Raw genomic sequence first — 23,525 nt, forward strand, 5'->3', positions numbered from 1 at the left:
AATTTGATTCTAAGGTGAAATGGAAGCCAATGGAGAGAACTACAAGGAGATGCATCGGAAGAAGAGCGGAGGGAAGGATGGATGAGTCTGGCTGCAGCATTCATAATAGATTGTAGAGGAGAGAGTCGGGTTAGTGGAATACCAGAGAGGAGGATGTTACAGTAGTCCAGACGAGAAATGATAAGAGCATGTACAAGGAGTTTGGTGGTCTCAGGGGACAGGTAGGGGCGGATTTTGGAGATGTTGCATAGATGAAAGTGACAGGACCTGGAAATGTTCTGAATATGGTGGGTAAATGAGAGGACCGAGTCAAAGGTGACACCAAGACAACGTGCCTGAGGGGAGGGACAAATAACAGTGTTATTAACAGTTATAAATATGTCAGGAGGAGATTTGGAATTTGAGGGGGGGATGATGATGAGTTCCCCTTTATCCAGGTTGAGTTTCAGGAATCGGTCAGACATCCATGATGAGATGGCTGACAGGCAGCATGAGACCTTATCCAGGACTGAGGGAGACAGGTCAGGGGTGGACAGATATATTTGAGTGTACTGTAGCCAAAGCCAAAGGAGGATATGAGATTAGGGTGCCTTTAAAAATGAAGGATACTGGAATACACTAGCACATGCAACCTATAGATATGAAACAACCCAATTTTTTAATACACAACTTGATTAAACAATGTTTTTTCATATCATCTTTAAGATTCAGGTATGTCTTGAATCGGTAAAGCTGGGGTATTTCAGGACCCTTCCACCCAGAACATTCATCCTATGTCTGTATTTCAGTAATTACTGCTGTCATCCCAAGAATGAGAATGTAGGTTTCATTCTTATTTGTAGTTTGCATGTACAACTATTTTATGTTTTAAACATCCAATTTAAAACCATCACTAGAAAATCCATCCTCTGACAATTCTTTATACTGTCTAATATTTAGTGAATTATAAAAAGTGGTATTTTTAAATGACTTTTTTTAAATGACTTAAATGAGTTTTTATGTTTTAGAGGACACATGAAAATGGTACTTGTTCCTGGTTTGTGCCCTATTAGATCTGGTTTTTGTCATTCTTGATAAATAGCAATTCAGTTTTAGTGCCCATGCACTCCTGTCTGCTCCTAGCTATATATCAGTAGTGTGAGATCATTCAAGGCACTGCTACAAGAATGGGAGTGGAAATTGGTAGGTTCATTGTTGTGTTGTCCTTGCTGGTAAGGAAACTGTACCGGAGGATATGTAATACAAGTATATCCCTGCTTCTATTTTATTCATTTTGAATATGTGCTTTCTCTAGATGTCTTGGACAAATGTTCTGGTGGCAGTTGTCTGAAAGTCACCATACTGAATATGTTATGATGTGACAATACAAATTTTCTACAATAAACAAATAAAGTAATACGAGGACCTTCCTAATCTTTACAATCAGTTTGTATCCGGTAAAAATATACCCATGCACTACCCCCTTGTTTGTGAATCTAAAGAAGATTTTACAGTCAGTTTGTATTGGTGTGGTTTCAAAAGGTATTCCCTTCACTTTGGAGAGGTTTCCTACTAGGTCCTTTTGCGTATTCAAAACAAGTGTAGGTAGCTTACCTCCCAGCTTACCAGAACCCAGAGGTTTTGGAAGGGAGTTGCTTTTTGTTAGTTTTGTTAGAATTCTTGAAGGGAAAGATACTGGGTGGGCCTTCCCATTACACCCAGGTACACACCTGAATTTTGCTCCAGCCATACAAAAGGTCTGAATAAAGAGACGTACATTTTACATACTGTTCAATGTGCTTGCTAAACAAACTAGAGATGGCTGTCAACAACCTTCTGAGGGAGTGTAGCAGAAAGCAGAAAAGCTTTTTATCATTGAACATTACATTAAGTTTTAAAATGTTTCTTCAAAATTAAATGACATCTATTGTATGTGGGTCAGGCTGTGGACGTAAAGCAGAGCTAAACTTTAAAATAAAAAAAATGCAAGTATGCAGGTTCTTGTTTGCAGAGGGGACAACCAATGACTTTGGTGCAATAAAACCAACTTACTTGCCAGTTTGTAATTTTTTAAAGTAACTACCATTTCCTCACACCAGTGTTGGCATCTTCATATGGTTCAGTGTCTTTACCAACCTTGATTGGCCAGGTAGGAAAGGTATTACTTCCTCTCATGATCAGGGGAGTTTGCCCATTCCTGGCAGACAGCTATGCCGTAATTGTACACTGCACTCTGTGCTGCACATGCACAGATCAGAGTGCATTATATAGAACATTGCAAACAGGCCGACAAGCGATTTATTTGCAATTGCATGCAAAATTTTGCAATGCAAGGTTAAACTTTAAAAATGTAATCTTCTGCTGCAAACAATAATGTTTAACTACTCCACAATGCAAGCAGCTGCAGACAGTGAGAGCTCACTTTAGGATGTTTGGTGTGGTATGTTAATCTGTGTTACGTTTTGCAATAATGTTCTTTGCATTAAGGCAGCCCATCAATTTTAAAGATACAGATGTACCTCGGTATAAGTCTGCTTTGGATAAAGTCCAACTTGGTATAAGTCCTGTTTGAACACAAAACATTTTGCTTGGTATACAACCTTTGTGCTAGAACTTGCATGGGTCAAAATTATTCACACCACCGTGTGCTACGCTTATTTACCTCTTTTGAGACAAAGCCATGACTGTCCATGAGCGTCAGTACGCCAGTTGCTACCATTCAGTGAACAACCCGTGCTATATCTCTGAATTACAGAACATCTCCTCCTCCTCCCTTCTCAGCACCATCCTAGTAGGCACTCCACTCTTTTCAGCAAGGTAAAGTGAGGTTATTGTTTAATTTATTTCATCTAATTGCTTTTGTATTTATGTACTTTAGTATTAAGTAGTGTTTAAATTATTTCATACAGCCCCATCAATGTATAATATTCCAATAACTATAGGATTTTTTTTTTTTATGGGAATGGATAAATCATTTTCTTTTTATATCTTATGGGAAAAATTTGTTTGGTATAAGTCCTGTTTGGTATAAGTCCAAGGATCTGGAGCGGATTAAGGACTTATACCAAGGTACAACTGTACTTTCCAACACACCAAAATGCACAAAAAAATAATGTCAACTTTATGCTAATATTTTAATGTCTATAGCCTGGGCACCGTTCTCATTAATTGCTTTTTTGCTTTCTCCATAGGCTTGATCCAGTAATGGCACTTTGTGACAGCTGTAGGGATAAGCTTCAACGCCACTGATATATACAGCTATAAAACCTGCTGAGGCCTTTTTCATGGTATTGTGGCTTCTGGGCTGTTTGTGGTGTATACAGGCTACTGTTTTCCATAATAACACCTGCCAACTTGTTTAATTGAAAAAACGCTGTAAATCAAGACTCTCTGGGTCCTGACTTTATACTGCTAAGTAAACTGTATGTGAGAGAGAAAATCTGGCAACTGCACTGAAATGTGTACCAGATCCATGTGCCAGATATTTGTTGGCCTAAGCATGTTTGTGTGCACAGAGTGCCAGTGCTGCCATGTGTTAAGAGTGAAATGGCGCCAAACTGTTATGCGCTCCAAAAATATTGCTCTTCATCACGCAATCCCTTTTCTAATTATGCATGGAAAATCTACTCAGAAAATTCTGTACATTTTCTGTGGTAGTAGATTTATGAGTAGAGTAAATTTAAAGAACCACTATAATACACGCAAATAGTGTAAGTAAAACATTTGTACTTGGAAATGCCCCTTAGTTTCAACACGGACCATACACAGTACAGCAAGTGATGGGAGATCTATATTTTTTTCCTCCTCCTGCCAGCCCACCTATGGGTCAACTCTGCCCCTTTGACCCCCCAGGACCCACCAATCACGGTTAAAACCCCTTTTTTTTTGCTCTTGCTCCAGGTTCACTCACCTATCTAGAGGATACTCCTCACCAATTATAGGGATGGCAGTAAGATCTCACCTCCTTTTGCGGCATTCAGCTGGGCTTACGGCACATGCCAGTAGTAAATATAGCATTTCTGCCAACTTCCTTTAGTGAAAAGGAGGTGTGTTTGACACCAGATCGCAAATGCTCTATTTTTAAAAGATTTTGGAAATTTTATCCCCTGAATCAGAAAGACACTGAATTCTTGGGTTCAATCCCAGTTATAGATTCAGTCCTCCAAAGATTGGCGAGTGACATGTTCCTGCCAATAAGTAATACAGTAGCATTAAAAGATATAATGGATAAAGTACTGAGGACCTCAAGAGAATCTACTCAGCGGCTGGTTTGGCAAGTCGTCTAGCAGATGCTTTCAACTCTGAAATTTGCGGAGGTATAGAAAAACAAAATTCCAGATACCTGGGTAGTATCAGTCTTATCCTTTGGATACCAAATCGAATTTGCTCAAGATCTCCCGCAATCACACTTCGTCCGAACTATACTTCCATGGAAAAATCAAAACGTTATTGCTCTCTTATGTTCAGGACCTTGTCAAATCACAGGTAGTAATACTATCCATTGAAGAACAAAAGGAAACATTTTATTCCAGACATTTTTTGGTTCAGAAAGCATCAGGGAATTTTTGGTTGGTCTTGGGCCTGAGGAACCTGAACACTTTTCTGCGGTTCAGATCCTTCCGTATAGAGTCCTTGCAAACAATCTTGGCTTTTCTCCACCCAGACATATAGATGATTTTGACCTAGAGAATGCATACCTACACATTTCTATTATTTCAAGACACCAGAAATACTTCTGATTCACTATTCTTGATCAGCATTTTTAGTTTACATCCCTGCCTTTCGGTCTGTCAACATCCTTAAGAACCTTCTCCAAGATTCTAGAGGCAGTTATCAATTTCCTGAGACTTATGGGCATACGTCTGTACCACCATCTGGAAGATATCCTATTTTTGGCAGACTCCAAACATCAGCTTGTGAAAAGCAGGGAACAGATATTAACTGCTCTTGTAAAATTCAGTTGGTAAGTAAACCACCAGAAGAGTCAGTTGTGTCCCACTTAGGTAATGGAATACCTTGGGGTGATAGTCGATACAAAGAAAGCAAGTGTGTTTCTTCCTCAGCACAAAATAAATCAAATAAGAGAATGGCCTCAACGATTATCAAGAACTCCAAAAGTGAATGCATGAGGATACTAGGTCTAATGAATGCCTGCATCTCAGTGGTTCCTTGGGCCAGATGGTATTCAAGAAGATTGCAAGTATGTTTCCTCACTCAATGGGATCAGGTATCCCTGAAGCAGTAGATCTGCCTTCCACTACCTGTACTGAGGGATATGTTATCCTGGGTATCAACACAGAATCTGTCTGAAGGAACGCTATTAGTACAAAAGGATTAGAAAATCCTGACTACAGATGCAAGACTAACAGGCTGGGGAGACCATTGCGACAAATAGCAGGCACAAGGACAATAGACGGTTCTATCAATGACCAGATCTAATCTGCTGGAATGGCAGCATGGCAAGGCCTGAAAACATTTGTCTTCTAGTGCACAAGAAAGTGAAGATCTGGACGGACAATAGGATGGCAGTAGAATATATTGCAAAACGGGTAACAAGAAGCCCACGTTTGCTTCAAATAACATCAGTAATTTTTCAGTAGGCAGATCAACATCTTCTAGACCTCTCTGCAACCTATCTTCTGGATATACAGAACTGACTGCCAGACACAATAAGCAGATCCTTCCCAGATCCCAAGGAGCGGTCTGTGAATCCCAAATACATTCGACCGATACTCCAGAAATGGAGTTCTCCAATAATTAACCTAATGGCATCTACAGAAAATGCTTAGGTTACAATGTTTTGAACAAGATTACATTGCAAACAGGCATTGGCTCAGGATGCTTTTTACATCAGTTGGAACTTTTCCAATTCTGTATGCGTTCCAACCAATACGTTGATTCTGAAGGTCCTCCTGAAAATCAGGAGGGAGAAGCAAATCTGGCGATAACAATCCTTCCACATTGGTCAAGAAGGCCATGGTTTTTGTTAGTTAACCAAATGTTGGCGTCTCCTTGGCCCCTGCCGAATCAGGAAGAGTTATTGATTCAGGGAACAAGCTCAGACCTTTTTATTGGAAACTAACTGCTATTCTATTGAAAGGAATAGGTACCTAGCAGCAGGAGTATCATCAAGGGTCACTAAAAGCAAGTAAGCTAACAACTAGATTAAATCACATTTGTGACCCCCATTCCCAACATAGGATTTGCCACTGGTACTTAAGGCTCTCTTCCTGACTCCATTTCATACCATCAAGGTCTGTTCCATAGATAAGTTAACTTGGAAAACAGCAATTGCATCAGCTCGGATAGTCTTGGAACTCCAATCTCTTTCAATTGAAGAACCTTACTGCTTTATTTCATCAGAAAGAGTACACCTGCTTTCTTCTGCACAAACTCTTCCAAAGGTTTCTTCTGATTTTCACCTAAATTGGGAAGTAGTGCTACACGCAATGAATGCAGCACATGAGCAGGTTCAGGAAGAAGAAGATGAAGATTCTAAGAATTTAGATATGGCTTATATTATATCTACCTATTTACAGAAAACACGAGGTTTCAGAAAGGTGGATAACATAACGTGTATCCCAGCGGACTAAAAAGAGTCCACGCTGCTCCTGCAAGAATCATCTACTATTGGATTCTGGAAACAATCAAATTGACTTATTCGCTTATGGGGTTGACACCGCAAGAAATCAGAGCTCACATAACGAGAAGCATGTCAGCATAAGGGGCTTCCTATGCAAACGTTTCAACTGAGACGACAAACAAACCCAAAAACAAACCTACAAGATGGTCTAAAACCTGGTTTGGATTTGCATACCCTCAGCAGCCCTCTCAACCTTTTTACGCTTCAGGATCCCTTGAAATTAGGGAAAACCCTACTAAACTAATTTATTGAGGTCATTGGGAAAAACATTTCTTACTGGCGGGCAGTGGAAAGAATGCGAACTAACTAAATTCCACCCTTATAGAAAACCAAAAAGATTTAGCGTCATGCAGTACACCTTTCCATGTGGCATCATTCCAGAACTATGATTGCACCATCAAATATTAGGTCAATCCTACCAGTACAACAGCCCTCTAAAAAACCTCTGGAGGAACCCTGCTCGAGAACAGTATTCTTCAGAAAAATCTATTTGTAATAGGAAGAGACAATTCTTCTGCAAAGGTCAGTAAGTCAATCTCAAATCTGACCTGTTTGATATAAGAGAACAGAGGCATGTTTTCTTTCTTCACTGCTTAATCGGGGAATGGGATAGTCACCCAGCTGTATTGTTTTACTGTTCCAGACACATGGGAACTCACTGACCTGGTTAGCATGAATGCAAAAGTTTTGAAGAATCCCCCCATAAAGTTGTGGTTAGAATTGCCACCCTTATAGGCAGCCTAAAAGTATCATGCAGATGGTCCTTTCACATGGAATAAATTTATACTCACAAACTCACCAGCCACTTTATTAGGTACACTTTGCTAGTACTGGGTGTCTGCAACTTTTTTCTGTATTAATTCAACTTAGTACAAGAGAATATTGAGCTCTATATTTTGCAGCAGGCAACTTAGAACTCTTATTAACCTTTGATTTACAGACATTCTTTTTATGTTTATTTAGTCAGGCTTGCCAAATTGTTTGGGGACTGGCTAAAAATATGACAAATTCTTCAGGGTGTTCAACTGCATGCATGTTTTATCTGATTTTACAAAGTGTGGTTCCAAAACTAACTACAGGGAAGCATTTAATATCAAACAAGACTAAACCAATCACACTCCTAATATGTAAGAAACTGAATACAGTCCTGAACCTCTTCAACATAATCTTGTAGGTGAAGAACATGCAAACTCCCACTATGCATTAAAGTGTCCTAGGAGATGTTTTTGACTTCTAATATATATACAAAGTGTTCTGAAGAAAAATGATCTTGCTGTCCAAAGCTAACAATCATACCTTGGTATAATTTCCAAACTATAGGGAAAAAAGCACTTATGAAAACTGGTTAGCATTAGGCAACAAGGAGACTTTCTATTAAAATGCCTAAAATGTATTTTTTTTTATTGGTAAAGAGTGTATGGAATGAAGGTTAAGTACAACATCCAGTACCTATGTAATTCAACTTGTATTTGCTATACTTGAGTAAAATTAATTTAAATTGATTGTCAGAATATTTTGTATGTCAAGCACACTACATCTTAATTTAATCATTGTTATTCATCCAAGAAACACCAAAACATACCTGTATAAGTCTGCCTTGCTCACTTTGCAGAGCTCCCAGTTCAGATACAAGTCCGTTCTGACCTTTCCGTAGGCCCTCCCAATCAGCACGCTGCCGGGAAACCTGGGAGACCATTTGTGTCACTTGGTCTGCCAATCCTGCCAGCAAAGCCCTCTCCTTTCCTACAGCCACTTTCAGCTCCGAGTCATGGTCAGCCAAGGCTGACAGCAGAGAGGACTGCAGGCCATCTAGTCGAGGAATGGGGTCCGGACAGTTGGGGTCGATGAATATATTGATGTGGGAACTGTCTGCTCTTTCTATGGTGACCAAGGCATTGGGGTCCTCCATATTGGTGGTAATGACTGGCGGTGGCTCTGTGGAAGGAGCATGGTAGTGGTTCATGAACAGAACTGCTCCTGTGACCGTTACTGCCAACAAGACAGCGACGGACAATAGAACGGTACATAGGATGTAACCACAACTTGTCCTCTGCAAGATAAAAGAGATAAATAATTAGTCAAATCATTTTTTATTAAGAACCTCAAATCAATCAATACACATTTTTTGATGTTTAGAAATATTACCATAAAGAAGAGGCTCCCTTGTTGGATGAGAATTTCCACCTGCTGCCAGTTTGTTAGATTATTATTTAAATCTCTTAACAACTATTAGATTGCATAGTTATGTTAGCATGACCCTCATATTTTTTTGTTTCAGATCATGACTAGGGCACAGAGGAGGAAGCCATGAACGGCTCCTTTCCCAACTTTAACCCAACACTCCCCATTGAATAGACCACACCATCTGTTGGATTAAATTGGCCATAGCAGCTCATTTATTAACCATTATATATAATAACAACCTTTTATAAATATACATGAACATATGTAAAACATCAAACAACAAACTTCCAAGCCAGTCCTTGTTTTCTTTTTAGGTCCATGCAACGATTCCTCCCATTGTAAACCTTTTTCCAAATACCTCCGCTCCCTAACCAGGCCCCCAGCCGCTATCACACCACCTCGGGGACAATTTAGCGGAGAAGCCCTTTTAACACCTAGCCCCCACAACAACCAAGTGTCGTGCATGACCACCACTGACGAACAGAGCCCACCCCCTGATAGGCCCTACCTTCTTCCCGAACCTTAACCCATACATGGACCTAGCACAAAACCGCCCTGCTGCTATAACAATTGCTTGATGACATTTAAAACCCGCAAACAGGGAGGAAGGGTGGGAGTCGCTTGTTCCTAGGACATAAAATGACTGACCCCCTCCCCTTGTGCCCCCTTTTAAATCTTGTCCACACTCCTTGCACCACTAACCCCCCAATCACATTATACTTTCCCGCCCTCTCTTTTCCTCTTTTTTTTTTTTTTTTTTTTTCTAATTTCCCGCACTTTCTTTCCCGCTCTCATAATTTTTTTTTTTAAACACTTAACCCCTGCATTCCTATCTTCCCTTCTTACCCTGTCATGCGGCCCTGTGCTTAGCTAGCTCCAGGCCAACTTTACAGCTGAATTCCGGACTTTCAATCTTAAACAGATTTACAGGCTTTTCTCATGTACTAATTTTTATAATTATGATTTCACTGTATACATTTTGTTTCTATCAGGGTATGGTGGTCACTTACAATTTATTTGAGCCAATTTTATATCTAAATAGCCCTGTACAAAACAACCTTCTGTTGAAGCATGTTCATGGATTAAAAAGCCAATTTCTCAGATGAAGGGGTAATATTATGGTGTCTGAATGTTATCTTGTCATCTTTTCATCTTTGTTATCTATGGAATTCTGTTATATTATAAATATACTGATACTTCTATATCTTTGATGTGGCAATATTATTCTCCTGAAACTTTCCAGATAATGCATAAAGCCTTAATCATTTTCTCTTATTCTTTGCAGCAATACAGAAAGCCCAAGCTGTGATTAGATAGATACTGAGCAGCAGCTCCCTAATGTCATCTCCCCCCATCAGCAATCTCTAATTGTGAATGCCGTGTAGTGCACGACACCCAATTGTTTTCCAGCACCACGCCTTCATCTCCCAGTCTGATTGCAGATGTGCAGGCAATTACAGGGGGCTAGTACAAAAAAAGACTGGTATTATTTCCCAAAAATATATTTTTGCTAAATACATTACACAGTTAGAGATTTTTTTTAGATCTGTATATAGTTAATGCATGCAAAGTGAGATGTGCATGTTTTTGTTTTCAGAAGACGCGTCACTTGCAGTGCAAGTTCGTGTGACATGAGCAGAACTTATAAAAAGAAGAATGAAGATGGCTGTACCTGTTGTACCTTCCATGCCAGAAAGAAGAGAGAAGCCAGGACAGTGAGGGACTTACTGGACTCAGTTTACAGAGTGATCAACATTTTCAGCATTAAGGCTTTTTAACATTAAAGGAAAGTGTTTTTTTTATTTTTTTTAATGAAAATTCCATTGTAAGCAATGTTACCCAAGATAAATGTTCATGATCATCTCGGGTGAAAATCTAGTGTCAATACTGTCTCCAACGTTGTTTATTGGTCTGCCATATTGGATCACTAAGTGACTGACACAATTTACCGCTATTGTTTTCTAATGTTTCCCACTATCCCCTTCCCTCCTCTATACATATAATTCATAAAATTGTCTATACAGGGCTTGTTTGTTCTACTGTCACTGGAACTAATTGATAATGATTGTTTCCAGTGGCATTTTTTAGGATTGTGTACATAGCTTAACACTTTAAATCACAATTGCCGTCCACAAACAGCCAGTGCCCCTTTACATGCAGAGCCTTCAAACACCTCTGGCAGATTTTTGTGGTCATTGTTTTATGTTATCACTTGGCAGAGTTCTACCGCTTTGACAGTGGGAAGACATAACTGGAACAAAAGAATGGAAGACACAAATATGAGTCATGTTGACGTAAGTGACATTTTATGCATGACTAAGTCCTTAATTTCTTTTGTATCTGCCTGATTTCTTCTGTAATTGAAATGTTTTTATTTGGAAAAGTCTGAAAATAATGTAGAAGTGTCGTTATAGTTTTTTTCCACTTGTCGTTGCTTATGTTGTCCTAATACTGGGGTTTATACTTCTCCCTCCAATGATTATCCGTATATCAGTGAATGTGATCAGCAAGGCCTGTTAGGAAGAAACCCTAGTATGAGATTGTCATTGCTAACCTGTTCCTACACATTCTAATCGCTTGGTTGTTAGGCTGGTCCAATAGTTTTAGGACCTATTTAGATTCATGCATTGTTGTAAAGTGTGCATTACCGCAAATATAATACCCATTTTATGTATTGTGGTGCCATTCATCTTGAACAGTATTACAGCGAAAGACAGAGCACCACAATGCATAGTACCATTTTCAGATGTAGAGCTCAATAACCATATTTTGATCCAACTATGTCTGCTACATTGCTACCAGATGCTTGCTTATCTTGCCTCACTTTAAATATCTTTTAATGATGGCACAATGAGTGGACATCTAATATAAATCTAATATTCAATATAAAATCTAATAATTCTGTGCCAACAGGACAAGAACAAAATACCATGAACTTTTATACTTTTTGCTAAATAGTACTTGATTGTAAAGTAATTATCTATCAACTTTTTCGAGATAGGGAAAGGGGGCAGTTTTTAGGTATGTAGGCAAATGATACCCCTTCGCCATGCCCCAATTTTGAAGACCATTAAAAAAATGCAACTCATGATTTGTTAAACCTTTATTTTTTGTTACCTTTTTGAAACAAGTGGTACGCTTCAGGATCCCTTGAATTAGGGAAAACCCTACTAAACTAATTTATTGAGGTCATTGGGAAAACCACTTCTTACTGATAGGCAGTGGAAAGAATGCCACCTAACTGTTGTGGCTAAAATTCCACCCTTATAGAAAACCAAAAAGATTTAGTGTCATGCAGTACGCCCTTCCATGTGGCATCATTCCAGAACTATAATTGCACCATCAAATATGAGGTCAATCCTACCAGTACAACAGCCCTCTAGAAACCTAATGAAGGTTTAGTTCAAAATAACTTTTTATAGTGAATAATAAACTAGGAAACCATCAAAAATCCATATGATAATCAAATGTAAGAAGATGCAGGCTAACTTGTAGTCCCAGCCTTCAAGTGAATTTTTGCACAAGGATGCTGCTTTTGGCCTTACATTTGTTCTTTCAGGATCTGTGCCGCAGCAGCGAGCAAAGCTGGTTTACCGCAATGTGGTTTGCCTTTCTATGGCAGTTTGTTGTGTGCCTGGATGTGGTAAATTTCCTCATTTTTTACATGCTCTTAGGATCATAATCTCCAAATACTGACTTAATCCCAAACCAAATGAAAATAGGGGATAAATGTTTGTTTTGAATTAGTAGGCAGTGAAACCTTATTTACAAAGACTATTTAGAAAAGTATATGCTACCAAAATGATGGTTCAAACCATCTGGAAAAGCATTTTTAGCAAGTGTGATTTATTGGATGTTTTCTTTCCATATATTTCCTTTTCTTGAAAAACGGTTGGAGTCTACAACTTTATGTTATTAAAGAATAACAGGTCAGGATTACTGCAATCATAGCTCCTTAACAGAGTAAAGATCGGAGTTACGGGTTTGCAAGTCTTGGTATTTGGTAATAACGTTGCTTAGCACCAAGTTAAAAATGAGGAATATTTTTCTTTTGACAAATGAATTTGTGTACCTAAATATCACAGTTGGACAACATCTAAAGTGTATATTATCTCTTCAGGGGGTTTATCTATGGAACATCTATTTACGACCTGAATAGGGAAAGGCCGTTGATCATTATTATTTCTACTTTACTATACACAACTTGCTAAATAATATGCAAATTACTAAGTCTCATTCTTTTAGCACATGGTTACCATGAGCACCCAATAATACCCCTTTCTTTCAATGACTTTGACAGCAAGCTCTTGACTGCAATTGTGATGATTCACCATGAGTTAATCCTAAAACAAAAACAAGTCTTTGGATCAACAGAAGACTCGTGGAATATCCAGGCAAGAAGAGGATTACATTATCTACTACATAAGAGTTGAATGTTTTCTATTGCAGTGGCATGCTGGGGGAGGCACAGAAGCAATTACAGCAAATTTTCCAGCAAATCATGGCTATTGTATCAGTTTACTCCAAATATAAAAATGAAAGTTGTATTATTACGAATAGTTGCTTTGTATTCCCATTCTATAATGTAATAGACGTAGACATGCCTCCTCCCCTTCAGGTCTGTATGAGAACAGGAGCAGAATTTACAAGTTACATAGTTAGGTTGCAAAATGACATATGTCCATCAAGTTAAACCACTACTTCATCGGCTTTATGATTATTAATCTATAAATCTGCAAAGGATCCATGAACATGAGAAGCCCATGCTAAGCTTTGTCCTCATGCTTTTACGGGAAATCGGTCACAAGTGGCACATTTTATGCGAAATCATATAGTCGTAAGCAAGTAAACAGGACGCCTGCTGATAAACCCCTGCAAGGCAATCAGAAAGAGTTCTACCAGGGGTCCATCAGTAGCACTAAATTCAAGTTAAGTTTAAAAATAAAACACAGTTAATTTGCTTGCTGGAGGTCATGAACATCATCCCATAATGGTTGCTCCGGGTCCCAAGGCTACAATCCACCCACATTTCTAAATTTACTGCTGTGGCTTTATCTATTCCAATGCTTTTTAGATGCACCAGGTAATATTACCCAAAAGTAACAACTTTTAGGACAAAGAGCCAGCAGAAGACATATTCATTTCTAAGTCCCAAAAGAGTCACTTCATTTGCCCCCTGTGCACAACACTAAACCTGGGAGGGGTAAAGTGTGGACCAGGGAAGAGCAGTTTTTGCACCTGTACGTGAGCACTAGAAATAACTATATATCATAATATAAAACTCACACGGCAATGTAATTACAGAGTATCTTATTTGTACAAAACAGCAGTAAATGTGTGCTGGAGGCAGATCTCAGTATATTTAACTATTCTCAATATGCATATCTTTGTAGCACCAACTTTTACCTATAACCCACCCTCTTCCTCTGCTTCTGCTGAAATTCATTTGTTCTGATATTTGTTGTGTTACCTTACAAAGTGTTCAACATTATTTGTATATTTTTCTTGCTATACGCCATCACATTGTGCCCATATCATGCCCCCCAGAAAACTTGGACTGCCACACTTTTTATGTTGGTCCCTGTAATGCATCACATTTGTGTTTCTCTGGTGGTGCTTATACCAAATTGTTCACAATAAAGTGTCTGGACATGAAAACGGAGTTTGAGTTTCTCATTTTTTGCTACAATTGAAGAGAAGGAAAGCTCTTTTGCCCTGCAGCCTCAGTAAAAACATTCATTACCTCCGGGAGGTTGGTTCAGTGCTCAATGGATCTGTCTGACAATTTTGTGACAAATAGGTCTTTTTCTCAGATGGAACATTATATAAATAGTCCCCTGCTATGTTTAAAGATACATCTACAAACAGGACTAAATAAATTCGATTTCTAAATACATTTTTACTATCTTTAAAAATGAGATCCATACAATTTTCAAGTACGTAGAAAAAATACACATAAGGAAAGTGTTCAAAACTGCTCTGCCATACAATTTTTATTGATACAATTGGCCTGTCTGGCAGGGTTAGAGTCCTGACTGTACTGCAATTTACAGGTTGTGTCTCTATACCAGGCCATGACTGGACTATGCAAAGAGCTAACTAAAGAGCTCACACTAAAGAGAGAGTAAATTCAGGCAATTACATTGCTTGGCTGAAGTTCAGATTGACATTGGGACAAAATAGCCCAACCTGCCCTATCTCCATTGCTAATATTTACTTTTTCCATGTATTGTTGGATCCAGCAGAAATGCTGTAGAGTTTTGCTTACTCCGCAGTGGATACACACAGGGCTCGGGGCCCTTCTCACCTTTCCAATGGGACAGTCCTGATGACTGAATTGACTGCATTTTTGGATATCTTTAAGGCTCTGTGCCACATCTATCAGACATAGGTACAACAACCATTCTCATATATTATATTGTGATTAGTTTACCTGCCACTAGGTTTAATGGTTATAGAAATAAATGGGTATATTATCATTTCCCTATTCTGTGTTCCCATTCAATAAAACAAAAGGAGCTGGCTATGTCTCTGGAATAGTATGTTGAAGCTAACACATGCACATATTCCCAAAGAATTTCAAAGTTTCTGGGATTTATGCTTTTCTTACAGCACCTTACCTGGGAAAGGTACCACCACCTGACTGGGCTGTGATTGAATGGAATAAGGTGTAAACCAGATTCACCATCAAAGCCTTTCAATTTTGTCTTTCATTTCAAAGCTTTTTGTTTTAGATCTAAACGAGCTGATTCCACTCGGCACAATATCACTCTAGCAGGGTAATGCAATATTCCTCTACCATCAGGGACTCGCTGGCAACAAATATTCTGCCCTGAAGTGATTTCAAAGTTATAACAACTTATAAACCATTAAGTAGGAACTCCCTGAGGAAGACGCATTAAAGAAACCCCGAAACCGTATCAGTACCCAACACTGAGTTTTATTTACTGTCATCACTTACATCCTTCACTGCCGCTGCATTCCCTTGTGCTCCCTTAATTATCAACAGCAAGCTGTATTAAAGTGTACCTGCCAGTTCTAGAGAATTATAGCTCATTATATATTAACCTTTAAGTGTATGGAAACTCTTAACAGTGAACTTCCTTTTTTTGCAACATTTTGGTCTGTTAAATATATCAATAAGACCATTTTGTAATATCTCTTTGGTAAGTACATGTAATGTTCTAGAGAGGCAACGCTTCTCCTCTACAGATACAGCATAATGAGTGAATGTTGTCATCCCTGGGCAGCAAGTGTATTGTGGTCAGCAGATAAAAAAAAGCCTGAAAAAGAAAACAAATGCAGCCACAATTTTTAGGCTTGTGAGCTTTATTCTATTACATTTTTGTGCTTTGGTTTAGATTAGCAATTCTCAACCAGGGATCTATGGAGCTCTGGGGTTCCTCCAGGATTTGCCAGGGTTTTTGAGCTGTGGTTGACTTCCTCTCATCTAATGGTCAGAGGCATCTTTCTAAATTTATTTTAGCCGAAGTATCTAAAATGGATGTTCCTCAGTGGTAAAATGATTGAGAAAAATTGGTTTAGATGTATTATGCAGCCTTGAATTTGTCCCTGGATACACAATCAGATCTGCCCTAACATATCCTTTTCTGTCCAACTCAAAATTCTTTAAATTTAATACATTGACTGTCATTATTAAAAGAATAGTCATTGAGAAGTTACAGTAACACATTTGTGTATTTTTGGGGATTAGATGCTGTATAGGCGTCCTGTAGGATGAGATTTATAGGATCAATTTATAAAGCAGGTATTCTGACATTCAATGAATGATTCTCTGGTGAAGAATCTTCCAGGTCATGATGTGTTAAAGGCAGGAATTGATTCTCCACCAAGAGAATACAAAAGTATGTTTATGCAAAAAAAGTTTTTGACCCTTCTAGTTTCTTGCAAGGAACATCTATACACATCAAGTTGTTAATTAGCAATCGAAGACCTTTCCTCCTGCTTGTGACCATGTTGACTACTTCATTATTCAAACATTCATGGACCAAACATTTTAGGGTCTACTCATGAATGCTTCAGACAGTTATCAGTTATATTGCTGTAATTTGTGTTCTTCATTTGTGTAATAAATATCACTTGAATTGGATACCCCTTTAACTCATGATTGGTGAGCTTTGGGAAAACAATCTATAAGAGCTACCCCATAATAGGTGAGTGGACCAGTTGGGTGGTTCCTATGCACAGACGCTATGCAGGTTGGTGATGATGGCACTTATACATTAACAAGGTAATATTAGGACATCGCGTGCCAAACAATGTGAGTTTGTTAAGAAATAAATTTGAAGGAAATAAACTCTCGGACAAACAAGTGATTAGAGCTCTGTTTTGAATTATTGAGTCTGAACACCAGCTGTGACTATTATTTATTTTATGATATAGAGAAAATAACCAGAAAAAATGGAATAAACACAGATGAATGAGAACAGCCCCAATACACACTTGGTAATTATGACATTTCTGGGTTTGTGATCCTCTGCCGTCTTGATTGGCTGTAACTCCTACTTGGGAATTAGTTACCCTGGTACATTGCCAAGATGACTGCAAACATAAATGTGTCTATTCTGCAATAAAATGCATATTCGTTGTCACATTTTTTATTTCAATTTTAGGTTCTGCTATTTTTGCAATGCTTTCAATATGAAAGGGCAATGTTGGGAAGTTTGGATATGTTGGTACAACATTCACCTTTAACACTGATGTTAAGGTTTGCTTGTCAGAACCACCTGGAATTTTGCTAGGGCCCGCTTTTGGGTATTACTGCCTGTAACTGAACCCACTGAGTAGGTTCTTTTACAGGTTTTTCTACAGGTGTTTTATTAGGGTTTTAGACCTACCTAACCCACTTATAAAGTCCCTTTATTTTTCCTTATCTTTATAATGACCTATTAAAATAAATAAATAATAAAGTGCAGGCACCTGCACAAACTGTACCTGCATTTCTCATCAATAAGCAGTTCTGATTAGTCAATGTTCTGGCACTTTCTTGTAGTGCCCCTTCCCTGCCTAATAATTTTTTATATTTCTCTATGATGGATTGCTCCACTAGGCAATGGAGCAGGCAAGCTTTTACACTACCTGGAGGTGCTAAATCTTTGCTCCATCGGGGGTAATGAGGTGCCTAAATTTTTTTGAATTTTTTTTTGTGCCTACACAAAAGCGGAAGATCTCCGGAATAGATTTCTACTTATACCTAGAGTTTGCCTAAAGGTGAGATATGATTTCAATTATTTGATAAAATGAGTCATCTAATGCACAGTCAGGATGACAACGCATTTCAAACTGTCATTAAACATCCCCTCATACCAAGCACGCCACCAATAATTTGTAATTTTCTCTGGAAGAGGTGTGAATAAAAACCACAGCTTTACTCATTTATTTCAGTCTAATAAAAACCACAACAAAGCAAACAATCTTGGAATTAATGCAAATGCAAATCAATCTAATTAAATTCTGGTACACTGCTAGAAATTCCCGATAAAGGATAAAGCTGCAAGAAATTATGGATCTACTTAGAATGCGCTGAGCACACGGCCTGGTTTGATAGAGAGAATTTATTTTTTTCTAACATAAGTATTTAAAAAATATTATTTTTTATAATCAGATCATTTTTAAATAGTATTGAAACTTCAAGTTTACCATATGCAGCCTACAGGTAATCAGGTCTAACGATTAGAAAAAAAATGCTTAGAAAATAAAAGAAATGAGTTTGCACATGCAGATGAATGACACACAGGAGGGGGACATGTCCTCTTCTTCTACCATAAAATCTGACTTTCTGGGCCAAACAACTAGTGAGCCTGGTCATGGGTTCTACAAAATCAACATGGTCCTCTGACACTTTTTTGTGAGTTAATATTGCAGTTGTGCTAAAATCAGTTCAGAAGTTCACCCTAGGCAGTTATTGTGACCCACTTTATCCAGGGCTCAACAATCAACTTACCAGGTCAGTAGGGTTACTTCATGCCCTCTCTCTTACATCACCAATCACATTCAACCTTCCAATGCATATATATATATATATATATATATATATATATATACATTGTTTTTCAAGAAAATGTATTTTACAGTGTATTATAATATTATGAGTATAATAAAGTTTGAAACACAAAAGCATGTCAAAATAATAAATTAAATACATTTAAAATAAAAATAAATTAAAAAAAGTAAAAAAAAAAAGAATTAAAAAAATTGTTTTTAACAAATAAATATTATACTCAAACTATTATTGTATAGTGTAAAATAAATTTTCATGAAAGACAATATACTGCAACAGCCGCACGTACCGATGTCCCTGAGGACTCCCGGGTGACTCATCAGATGCAGAGGATGCCGGCTGGAGGAAGCGAGAGGACGGGGATGGCGTAGAAGGATGCCGACGGACCAGGTAAGGCTCTATTTACTATTGTTTTCCATTGTTTTAGCTACCTCAAGTGTGTCTTGGGGTTACCGCTTTCAGTATCTTTTTTTCACACTCGGGGTTACGGCTGGGGAGGTTAAAGCAATCTATAGTACTTGCTGAAACTACTTCCTGAGGGAGCCGATTCCACATTTTCACAGACCTTACAGTTAAGAATCCCTTCCTTATCCGGAGCTTAAACTTCTTTTCCTCCAGATGCATAGAGAGCCCTCTTGTTCTTTGTAATGATCTCAAAGTGAATAATGGGGAAGGGAGTTCTCTATATGGACCGTATATATATGTATACAGGGTGATCAATATCCCCCCTTATACATCTCTTCTCAAGTCAACCTGGATAAAACAGAACTCATCATCTTCCCCCCTCTAATTCCATATCTCCCCCTGACATATATCTAACTGTTAACAACACTGTTATTCGGCCCTCCCCTCAGGCCCGTTGTCTGGGTGTCACCTTTGGTTCTGCCCTCTCATTTACCCTCCATATTCAGAACATTTCCAGGTCCTGTCACTTTCACCTACGCAACATCTCCAAAATCCGCCCCTACCTGTCGCCAGAGACCACCAAACTCCTTGTACATGCTCTTATCATCTCCCGTCTGGACTACTGTAACCTCCTCCTCTCTGGTATTCCACTAACCCGACTCTCTCCTCTACAATCTATTATGAATGCTGCAACCAGACTCATCTATCCTTCACCACTGCTCCTATTCTGCTGCATCTCTTTGTAGTTCTCTTCATTGGCTTCCATTTCACCTTAGAATCAAATTCAAGCTCCTGTGCTTTGCCTTCAAATCCCTCCACAGTTCTTGTCTCACTTACCTTTCTGACCTTATAAAAAAAATACTCCCCCTGCCGCTCTCTTCGCTTCTCCAATGACCTACTAATGACTTCCTCACTCATAACCTCATCACACGCACGGCTACAAGACTTCTCTAGATCTGCCCCGACTCTCTGGAATGGTCTTTCTCATCCTATTTGGCTTGCTCCTACTTTCTGCTCATTTAAAAGAGCACTCAAAACCCATTTTTTCAAACTTGCCTACCCATCTTCTTCTGTCTTTTGAAACCATCATTACTTCCCACCACTACATATCTCCAATAACATTGTGTGTTACTTCCCCCACCTACTAGATTGTAAGCTCTTCGGGGCAGGGTCCTCTCTTCCTGTGTCATGGTTTGTATTCGTCTGTCATTTGCAACCCTATTTAATGTACAGTGCTGCGTAATATGTTGGTGCTATATAAATCCTGTTTAATATTATTAATAATAATAATAATAATAATAATTATTATTAATAATAAAGGGAGAATAGATTCAGTTCAGCTAATCTCTCCTCATAGCTGAGCTCCTCCATTCCTTTTATTATTTAGTTCCCCTTCTCTGCACTCTCTCCAGCTCCATAATGTCCTTTTTGTGAACTGGTGCCCAAAACTGGACTGCATATTCCAGATGTGGTGTGACCAATGCTTTGTACAGGGGCAGGATTATGTCTCCTTCACTGCAGTCTATTCTTTTATTACAAGAAAGTACTTTACTGGCTTTAGATATTGCAGCTTGGCATTGCATGTTGTTATTAAGTCTATGATCTACCAGAACCCCCAGATCCTTTTCCATTTCTGACTCCCCCAAATGTATTCCCTCTAGACAGTATGAAGCATGCATGTTGTTAGCTCCCAAGTGCATAATTTTACATTTATCTATATTAAATGTCATTTGCCACTTGGCTGCCCAATCAAACAGTACACCCAGGTCTGCTTGTAGATTATAGACATCCTGTATGGACTGAATTCCATTACATAGTTTAGTGTCATCTGCAAACACAGAAATGGTACTTTTAATCCCAAACTCTATATCATTTATAAAGTTGTTAAACAGTAAAGATCCCAACACTGAACCCTGGGGTACACCACTAATAACCTTAGACCATTCAGAGTATGAATCATTAATTACAACTCTCTGGATGCAATCTTTAAGACAGTTCTCTATCCATTTACAGATTGACTTTTCTAAACCTATCGACCCTAACTTACAAATTTCCGTCTGTAGCGTTCTGTGTCAAATGCTTTAGCAAAGTCCAAGTACACTATATCAACTGCTACTACCCGTCTACCTGTTTACCTACTTCCTCATAAAAAGAGAGTTTTGTTTGTTTGACAACTTTGGTCTTTCTTGAAGCCGTGCTGACTATCACTTATAATATTATTTTCTAGCAGAAACTCCTCTGTGGTTTTTTTTATCAAACTCTCTAAGACCTTTCCCACTATGGACGTTAAACTAACACGTCTGTAGTTACTGGTAATGACTTTGCTCCTTTTTGAAGATAGGAACCACAATGGCCTTATGCCAATCCATTTGTATCATGCCAGTCATTAAAAATCTCTAAAAATAATGGCTTTCTAAAGGGTTTTGTGTCAGTTTGATCATGATGCAGTATGAATCATTATAAATGGAGATGCCAAGCTGGTTGAAGATTTTGGAAGAGTATACTGTAAGAACCCAGAAACCTTCCAGCACTTTATCACAGACAGAACAATGATGCATACATCTTTTAAATGCATATGAGAGCTGTCTTACCAAATGATTTGTATTTCTGCCTATGGAGTCCTGAGATTACCATAGTTTGAGGCTGTTAGATAGTTCTGATTAGGGTTACCTCAAACTGGAACTATTCCAACCTTAGATCATAACTCAAAGTTTGAGCAATTCAAGTTCAATTCTGAATTTTCTGATTTTACAGTATAGGGTACCTGTTTTGACATGTAAAGCTTAGGCTAGGCCAGGGGTCAGCAACCTTTACTATCAAAAGAGCCATTTTGCCCCCTCTTCCACTAAAGAAAAATAGTCTGGAGCCGCAAAACATAACACAGTTTATAAACTTTTAAAACTTTTATTCCCCCATCAGAGATCTCCCCGCGGCAGCCGAAGGGAGCCACAACAAGGAGGCTAAAGAGCCGCATGCGGCTCCGGAGCCGCAGGTTGCAGACCCCTGGGCTAGGCCAATCCAACAAGTTTGGTTAAACAGTGACAGGAGCTCAACTGGTCGAGCTCCTGTCATTGTGCAATGGGGAACAGCGGGCATTGGATGGATCCAAACTTTGGACATGACTGGATTACTTTCTGTAGTGTGGTATTTCTAGGCCTGTCTAAGAATGGATAACAGAGCCCTTAAAATAAGAGGGAAGCTTCCAGATTCCATTATGCTCTCAAACCTCCGACCCTAAAAACATTGAAGTCATATGTGGGGATGAGGTCCTCTCCATAAACAATGACCCTTGTAATCACTGGGGGCAGGAGAGGTCTGGTTTTGCCAAAAGAGAGAGGTTACATGCTTTTGTACCCTTCCTTTTCAGGCAATACAGATTCTATATGACTTTTAATGTTAAACAAAAAAGCTATATGACTGCAAACACCAATACCATACCTTTACACCTCACTTCTAAGGTGAAATAATCTCCCTAAAGTTCTGAGCAGGATGTCAAAAAAATCCAAAAATGGATGGTTTAAGAGGTAGGCACACTGGGCAAATGATCAAGACCCTAACTGGCAGAATATATTGGCCTGCAGGAACTGGAATGCTGCGCATTTAAGGCCCACACTTCATATTTGTCCAGGGCCCTATTATGTCTAAAACTATCACTGAAAAAAAAAAAGTCATTCCATTTCCAGCAACAGGGCTTAAAGCTGACACTACACTGCAACAAGACAGGGCACATGGCATGTCAATCCATCCTATCCGTACATGAATGCCTGCTGGCTGCTTATTTATATGTATGCTTTCTTTCCATGTTGTGTTCCAGTAATATATACAGACATGTCTTTCTGCACAGAGAATTTTATTTCCCAGGATATTTGTATTTAATAATTTAAAGGACCCTTAAACTTGAAATAACATATATAAATTCCCAGAAATATATGTAAAATTATCCTACACTTAACAATAATTGATAAAAACAATTTCTGATATTTTTCGTTTTGCTATGAAATGTAAAAAAGATAGTGAGTATAATCATTTTATATTACATACATTATATTTAAAAATATATTTTGAGCAATACACAAATGGGTGTTATTTATCATAATGTCAAAAATAAAAACAGCTAGCACTGCCCCATATCAACCTGAATGCAACATTTCATATCCAGCTGTCATTTTATAATACAGTTAACCCTATCATGAATGGGGCACTTGGCACCTTCGAGGCCATAGATGTAAACCATTCCAATAAAATCTCATATATTATACAATATATGTTAAAGTCAGGTCATTTTCAATACTA

The 23,525-nt window shown here is 38.5% G+C and overlaps 1 protein-coding gene across 4 annotated transcripts in view; it reads right to left on the reverse strand.

Annotated features, from left to right (window-relative positions):
• FIBCD1 (fibrinogen C domain containing 1) overlaps positions 1 to 23,525 on the reverse strand; it is a 141,768-nt gene that overhangs the window by 57,230 nt on the left and 61,013 nt on the right. For all 4 annotated transcript variants that reach the window (XM_072430264.1, XM_072430268.1, XM_072430266.1 and 1 more), the window contains exon 3: positions 8,205 to 8,672. In XM_072430264.1, the coding sequence (XP_072286365.1) occupies positions 8,205 to 8,672 (468 nt within the window). The remainder of the gene's footprint in view (positions 1 to 8,204; positions 8,673 to 23,525) is intronic.

This window comes from Pyxicephalus adspersus, chromosome Z (assembly GCF_032062135.1).
Source record: "Pyxicephalus adspersus chromosome Z, UCB_Pads_2.0, whole genome shotgun sequence".
In the NCBI taxonomy this organism is placed as follows: domain Eukaryota; kingdom Metazoa; phylum Chordata; class Amphibia; order Anura; family Pyxicephalidae; genus Pyxicephalus; species Pyxicephalus adspersus.